The 7686-nt window shown below is 45.9% G+C and overlaps 1 protein-coding gene across 1 annotated transcript in view; it reads left to right on the top strand.

Annotated features, from left to right (window-relative positions):
• Positions 1-264: 264 nt before the first annotated feature.
• The window catches only part of RHCE (Rh blood group CcEe antigens), a 35676-nt gene continuing 28254 nt past the window's right edge, over positions 265-7686 (top strand). The window contains exon 1 of the mRNA XM_007178689.2: positions 265-412. Within this exon, the coding sequence (XP_007178751.2) occupies positions 265-412 (148 nt within the window). The remainder of the gene's footprint in view (positions 413-7686) is intronic.

The raw sequence follows: 7686 nt of genomic DNA, 5'->3' as shown, positions 1-7686 counted from the left end.
GAATGTAGCAACTACTTGTTGAATGAATAAATCAATGAATGATTGAATGAATCAGTTAATGTTGGAATAAATGCATTTTTTTCCTCCTCCCTGTTACTGCCCCTCTGCTCCTGTGTTAACTACATAGACAGGCCAGCAGGGCCAGCTGTGCAGCCTGAGATAAGGCCTTGGGTGGGTGTCTCCCCTATCCCTCCCCTGAGTGGGTGTGGAGCCGAGGTGTAATGCCCAGTGCTGGTGGAACTGCCGCACAGAGACGGACACAGGATGGGCTCTAAGTACCAAAAGTCTGTGCGGGGCCTGCTGACCCTGTGGGCCTTTATGCTGGAGGTGACTCTCATTCTCATCTTCTTCTTTTTCACCTCCTATGAAACTTCTGTAAAGGAACAGAAGAAGCTCCTGAGGACCTATCGTGGTGAGTGTCCAGAGGGGAGGTGGTCACAGAGGCAAATAGCAGGGACAGGGGAAGAGGAGGTCTGTGGTCCTCCAGGGGCCTAGGGGCTCCTTTCCACAAAGTCTCCGAGGAAAGGGGTTCCCTCATCCTCTTCCATTCGTTGCGCAAAGACCAAGCCAACAATACAGTCTCTTCTTTAGGACCGGTGTCACCATCACCTCTTCCATGAAGCCTCCCTTGATTTGTCAGGGCAGAGGGAGGGGCCTCCTTTTCTGTGTTCCTAGTATTCCCTTTGCCAAATGGTCTTCACAATTCTCTGCTTCTCTGCTTCCCCACCCCCGCTGCTCTCTCCTTAAAAGCAATGAATTTCATGTTGCTGTCAGGTTTGGGGGATTTCGTTTCCTTTTTTTGGTCTCTTTTTCTCATTTCTGTACCACCCTCCTTTTGGAAGCTTTCCTCTCACTTAGGGGCTGGGAAGTCTGCTTTCTGCCTGCAAATCCAGAGCCATAAGCTCTGGCTGAAGGGGAATGTAGGATGGTTGTTATTTTATATGCAGCTAAAAATATTCATAGACTGTGATGAGAACAACTCTAAACAAGACAGACATCCACAGTGGTGTGGCTTTTGCTTTTCTTAAAAGTTGAGATGAGTTTTCAAGTATATCAGTGGGTCAATATGTTGTTTATGATAACGGAAGGGCCTCCTTGAGTGAAGTCCCTGGGACAAAGCTGAAGCTTGAGCCTAGTTGAATGCTTGCTTGTTTCTAATTGATGTTAACTAGTTAACTGGAAGCAAAGGGAAGGCATCCCTGGGCCCTCAGCAGTGGAAAGAAGGACAAGGAGATGACTTGGGGAGGAAAGTCCCTACACTGCTTAATGGGCCAGCCCAGAGAGGGCTCTCAGTGCTGGACAAGTGAGGCCTGGACACAATTTTAATTCATTTCAATTTACTTTAATTCTTTTTAATCCGGTACAATGTAATTCAATCCATTCACTCATTCATTCCCTCAACCCTGTATTACAAACCATGTGAGATCCAAACGTATGCTAATCAGGGATGATATTTATTGATTACTTACTAGGTACCAGGCACTATTCTAAATGCTTTACCATAACTCTACAAGACAGGTACTATTATGATCTCCGTTGTCCTTGTGAGGAAACTGGGCACTTAGACATGGAGTGACTTGCCCAAGGTTGTTCAGCTAGCAGTAGCACAGCAGATTTAAACTTAGTCAGCCTTATATTTAAAATAGGTAACCAACAAGGACCTACTGTATAGCACAGGAAACTCTGCTCAATACTCTGTAATAACCTAAATGGGAAAAGAATTTTAAAAAGAATAAATCCACGTATATGTATAACTGAATCACTTTGCTGTATACCTGAAACTAACACATTGTTAATCAACTATACTACAGTATAAAAGTTAAAAAATTAAAAAGAAAAATTAAATTGATTAAATAAATAAATAAATAAAACTAAATTAAGGGAAAAAAATAAACTTAGGCAGCCTGGTTTGAGTTTCCATGCCCTTAACCATGATGCTTCACGACCCCATTTTACAGTAAGTTTGAGTCTCTTGTCATATAATCAGTAGACGTAGGAGCCAATATTTCAACTTTGTCGTTTAGGTACAGGGTCCCTCTTCTTTACCCCTAGGCTGTGCTGCTAACATATAATAGATATAAGCATCCTCAGATGCTCACTTTGTATGGAAGCACAGAGGAGGGCCCACAACCCAGGCAGGGAGATGGTTATGTCAGGAAAGGCCTCTGGAGAGAAGTGACTGCCCAGCCAGGCTTTGGAGGCTCAGTAGGAGTTACCATGTGAAAATGGAGGGTCGAGAGCGCAGCAGGAACCGTTGTGTGTACACTCATCGGACTGCACCAATCCGGGGTTTAACACTGCAGTGCTGTTGGAGCATAAATAGGGAAGCAGGGTGTGGTGGACCCATTGCATTGAGTAAGAAGTTTGCCCTTCATTCTTTTGATCTAATAGGAAGCAGGAGCGTGATCAGTTTGGGTTTGGGTTATGGAGAAAGCCATTCCAGGGCTGGCATGGGCATGGGGAAGGGAGCGTGACTTGAGGTAGAAGGCCAGTGTGGAGGCTGTAGTGTAGTATGGACCAGGGGGCTTCAAATTTTTCTGATCATGCACGCCATTATGCAAGCATGCACCATATTTATATGTACTGCTACATGAATACATTTTGTACATTATTATACATGTACACAACTTAGAAAATTTGAAAGAAATCAAAAGTAAATATAAAATATTTTCAAATTACTGATCATGATGGTGTCAGTCACTCTTAAGGCAAGGTCCATTGTTACTGTTTTTTTTTTAAAGGAAAGTTTTTTTTTTCCCACACTATTTTTAAAATATTTATTTATTTATTTTTGGCTGTGTTGGGTCTTCGTTTCTGTGCGAGGGCTTTCTCTCCTTGCGGCAAGCGGGGGCCACTCTTCATCGCGGTGCGCGGGCCTCTCACTAACGCGGCCTCTCTTGTTGCAGAGCACAGGCTCCAGACGCGCAGGCTCAGTAGTTGTGGCTCACGGGCCTAGTTGCTCCACGGCATGTGGGATCTTCCCAGACCAGGGCTTGAACCCGTGTCCCCTGCATTGGCAGGCAGATTCTCAACCACTGCGCCAGCAGGGAAGCCCCCATTGTTACTGTTAATGATAGTGGATGTGGACTTCCCTGGTGGTGCAGTGGTTAAGAATCCACCTGCAAAGGCAGGGCACACAGGTTCGATCCCTGGTCCGGGAAGATCCCACATGCCGTGGAGCAGCTAAGCCCGTGCTCCGCAAGTGAGCCCGTGTGCCACAACTACTGAAGCCTGCGCGCCTAGAGCTGGTACACTGCAACAAGAGAAGCCACTGCAGTAAGAAGCCCACGCACTGCAATGAAGAGTAGCCCCAACTCGCCGCAACTAGTGAAAGCCCGCGTGCAGCAATGAAGACCCAATGCAGCGAAATAAATAAATAAATAAATAAATAAATAAATAAATGATAGCGGATGGCAATCCATTCCTCGGGGTCTTCTTGACAATTTCAAATTATCTTGCTTGACTTCTTGTCAGATATGGTTCGACTGACTTTTTTTTTTTAAACTCTGAATGTGGCTGACGGAGGGTCTGCACGAGGAGAAGTATCACTCTGCCCTTTTGTTTCTGTATGTTTGGCTGCCATTATTGTTCTGCCTTCAATCTGTGTTTTTTGGCAGGAGTTGTTTGAGCCATTAGTCCATTTTGTGAAGGTTAGTTGACTTAAAACTAGGTAGCAATCTGTCAATCCACTTAACCTAATCCAGTCCCTGTAAACGATAAGTTATTTAAACCAACCAATTCTTTTTTTTTTTAACATCTGTATTGGAGTATAATTGCTTTACAATGGTAGGTTAGTTTCTGCTTTATAACAAAGTGAATCAGCTATAAATATACATATATCCCCATATCTCCTCCCTCTTGCGTCTCCCTCCCACCCTCCCTATCCCACCCTTCGAGGTGGTCACAAAGCACCGAGCTGATCTCCCTGTGCTATGTGGCTGCTTCCCACTAGCTATCTATTTTACATTTTGAAGTGTATATATGTCCATGCCACTCTCTCACTTCGTCCCAGCTTACCCTTCCCCCTCCCCGTGTCCTCAAGTCCATTCTCTACATCTGCGTCTTTATTCCTGTCCTGCCCCTAGGTTCTTCAGAACCATTTTTTTTTTTTAGATTCCATATATATGTGTTAGCTATACGGTATTTGTTTTTCTCTTTCTGACTTACTTTACTCTGTATGACAGACTCTAGGTCCATCCACCTCACTACAAATAACTCAATTTCGTTTCTTTTTATGGCTGAGTAATATTCCATTATATATATGTGCCACATCTTCTTTATCCATTCATCTGTCGATGGACACTTAGGTTGCTTCCATGTCCTGGCTATTGTAAATAGAGCTGCAATGAACATTGTGGTACATGACTCTTTTTGAATTATGGTTTTCTCAGGGTATATGTCTAGTAGTGGGATTGCTGGGTCGTATGTAAACCAGCCAATTCTTAAAAAGGACATTTTTAAGACAATCTGGAAACTGGAGAAAAACATCAATATTATATAATATACAGAAATTATTGTTAGTTTTGTTAGGTGTGATAATAGCATAGTGGGTGGTTTTTAACCTATTTAGAAACAGGTTTAACAATTTAACAAATAGTGGGCCCTGTTTGTTAGAAAAGCATATTGAAATGGAATGATGTCTAGGGTCTGCTTCATGCCAAAAAAAAAAAAAAAAGAAGAAGAAGAAAGGAAACAAGGATAATAAAAACAAGATTGACCCCATGTGACAATCATCAAAGCTGGGAATGGGTACATGAGGTTCATCATGCTACTCTGTTTTTGTGTATGCTTAAAATTTTCCATAATATAGAGGTAAATTAAAAAAAAAAATCCCTGTCGTTAGTTGCAACATGACGAATATCGAGAAACACGTCACCCCCGTGCTCAGTGGCCCAATATTCCCTTAGAACACCTTCTGAAGCTAGGAGACTAAACTGTCTGACATCCTGAGCAAGTGAGAGGAGGCTCCTGGGTTCATCTGAACATTAAATGCTTGCAGAGTTGCAAACTTCACCAAGTGCCTTTAGGGGTAGAAGAGCCTAGATTAGTGGTTCTCAAAATGTGGTCCCCAGACTAGCCACCTCAGAATCCCCTGGGAACTTGTTAGAAATACCCGGGCCCCCATCCATACCTACTGATCTGAAACTCTAGGGTGGGGCCCAGCAACCTGTGTTTTACCAAGCGCTCTAAGTGACTCTAATGCTCATGGAAGTTTGAGGACTACTGGAGCTAGACTGATTCACATCTTGCCTCTGCCTCTTCTTAGCTGTGAGACCTTGGGCAAATCACTCAACCTCTCTCTGCCTCTGTTTTAACCTCTGTCACATGATGATAGTACTTTTTTAGTTGTCGAAAGGATTAGAATGAACACATACCAAGACTGATAAAGAGTATTATCTTTTATTATGAATAAACTTTAATTTCTTAATTTTGTTAGTAAAAATGAATAGAGCTAGAGTGCTAATATCTCTTCTTCCAGCAGCCCCTGTGGATTGCCTGGAGCATCTTCTGAGGGGTGTGATCCCTACTCTGGTGACCACTGGCCTGGATGACCTGTGATGAGGCCAAATGGGCAGGGACAAGAGAGGAGAAGTGAAGAGTCAGATTCAAGAGCTATTTAGGAGATAAAATCAGCTGTTCTTGGTGAAAACGAGGGAGGAGTCAAGGATGGCTTCATATGTGAGATTTGGCAGATGGAGGAGCCCATTCCTGAGATGAGAGACACAAGGGGAGGGGCAGATTGTGGGATAAATGAACAATGATATGTTCATTCTGGGCTTGGGATTCAGGTGCCTGTGAGATGCTTGGGGGAAGCAAGTGCATCCATTATCTATTGCTGCATAACAAACCACCCCCAACCTTAGTGGTTCAAAAGAGAAATCATCTAACTTGCTCCTGATTATGATTCCATGGTTCAGCAATTTTAGCTGTACTTGGTGATGCAGTTCTTCTGTCAGTTTTACCTAGGGTCACTATGCATCTCCAGCCTGGAGGTTTGACTGTGGCTGAATGGCCTCAGATAACCTCATTCGCATGTTCGTCAGTTGGTACTGGCTGGCAGCTAGCCCATGTGGTTTCAGCAGACTAGCCCAGACTTTTCACATGGCAGCAAATGAGTTACCACGGTAAGAGAGGGCAAGCCCCAATGCGCAGGTGCTTTTCAAGCCTCTGCTTGTATCGTGTTTGCTAATGTCCCATTAACCAAAGCCAATCACAAGGCTCAACTCAGGTGGGAGGGGTCTATACTGGAAGGCATGATTCACTGGGAGCCATTACTCTGACAACCTATCACACAGAGCCTGCTTGCAAGCTGCCACATTGGGGGACCATCCTGGGCGCTGCACTGTGGCTACCACCCAATTGCCCCCGTACTCCTTAGAAGCAGTAAGCAGAGCTACTAAAAGACAAGAGGGGCTTTGCCAGTGACATATAAATACCCCCAAACCCTGGAACCTTCTATATCTCAGCCTTGACTGCCCCTTTGATTGGGCAATCTCTTTTTCTTGTCCCAGGCTGCTGCAGGGGTGCGGGTGGGGTGAGAGGCTGCGGGGAAGGGGACGGCAGCATGGGGCTCCGTGGATGGTCCCTGACAGGGGCTGCAGAGGTCCTCCCAGTCAGTGGTGGGGAGCACAGTGTGGAGGCCGAGCCCAGGGCCTGAGGGACAGAAGCTGGGCCTGGCTTCAGAGCTGACGATGCTGAAGTGTCTGCAGGCCAGAGGGAGGGGCTAGGGTGGGTGGGGACACAGAGTGAGACTCCCAGGGGCAGCCAGGCCGAAGGAAGGGGGCACAGTCTTGCCCAAAGTCAGAGCTAACAAGTGGCAGGCGTGGAATAATAGTTACTAATACTTACCATGCACCCAGTGCTAGGCTAAGCAATTCGAAGGAGCCAGAGAGCTCGGTACTCACAGCAAACCTCTGAGCAGGTGCTATTGTTTCAGACCATTTTACAGACTAGCAAGCAGGAACACAGAGGTAGAGCCAGACTCTGAACTCTGACAACCTGACTCAGAGGTCCACACTCTTCATTTGACACTATGGAGACTGAAGAATGTATGGAGAGGCAGGATGGTATAGTGGTTAAGCCCAGGGAGTCAGGATTCAGCTCTGCCACCAACATTTGCTAGCTGTGTGACCTGGGCTAATTACAGCACCTCTCTGTGCCTCCCTGTCCCCATCTGTAAAATGGGGATAATAAATAGTACCTCCTGCATGGGCTTGTTGAAGGTTAAGGCTGGCAGGCACTTGGAAGAGTGCCTGGTATGTGGCGGGCACCATGTATGTGCCCGCTGTTACAGTGATGGTAATTATTGTCCTGCAGGACTCCCAGGTTAGACTTTCTCTAAGTCATGGAACTTTCATAAACTTTAGAAGGCCTGCCTTAGACAGTATGTAAAACTCCCCTCTGGGGCCCGGTTGTTGGGGCCCCTGAAGCAATCCTCTCCTTATCACCCCTGGACACCTTAGCATCATTAGCTTATCAGACCAGCAGCTGATGAGGGGCGCAGCACAGGGTCTGAGAGGCAGAGGCTGACACCAGTGGGGATGCCCTGAGCTGGGACCCAGCGCTGAAGTTGGGGTCCAGGTCGTGAGACATGGGAGGAGCAGGGGTGGGCCAGAGCCCTGGGAGGCTGGGAGAGGAAACGGGAGGATGCAGGGGGTGAGAGTAAAGGGACCCTGAAATCAAATG

The sequence above is a fragment of the Balaenoptera acutorostrata genome, chromosome 1 (genome assembly GCF_949987535.1).
Source record: "Balaenoptera acutorostrata chromosome 1, mBalAcu1.1, whole genome shotgun sequence".
Lineage (NCBI taxonomy): Eukaryota > Metazoa > Chordata > Mammalia > Artiodactyla > Balaenopteridae > Balaenoptera > Balaenoptera acutorostrata.
The sequence above is the reverse complement of the archived record's forward strand: the minus strand, read 5'-3'. Positions and strand labels throughout refer to the sequence as shown.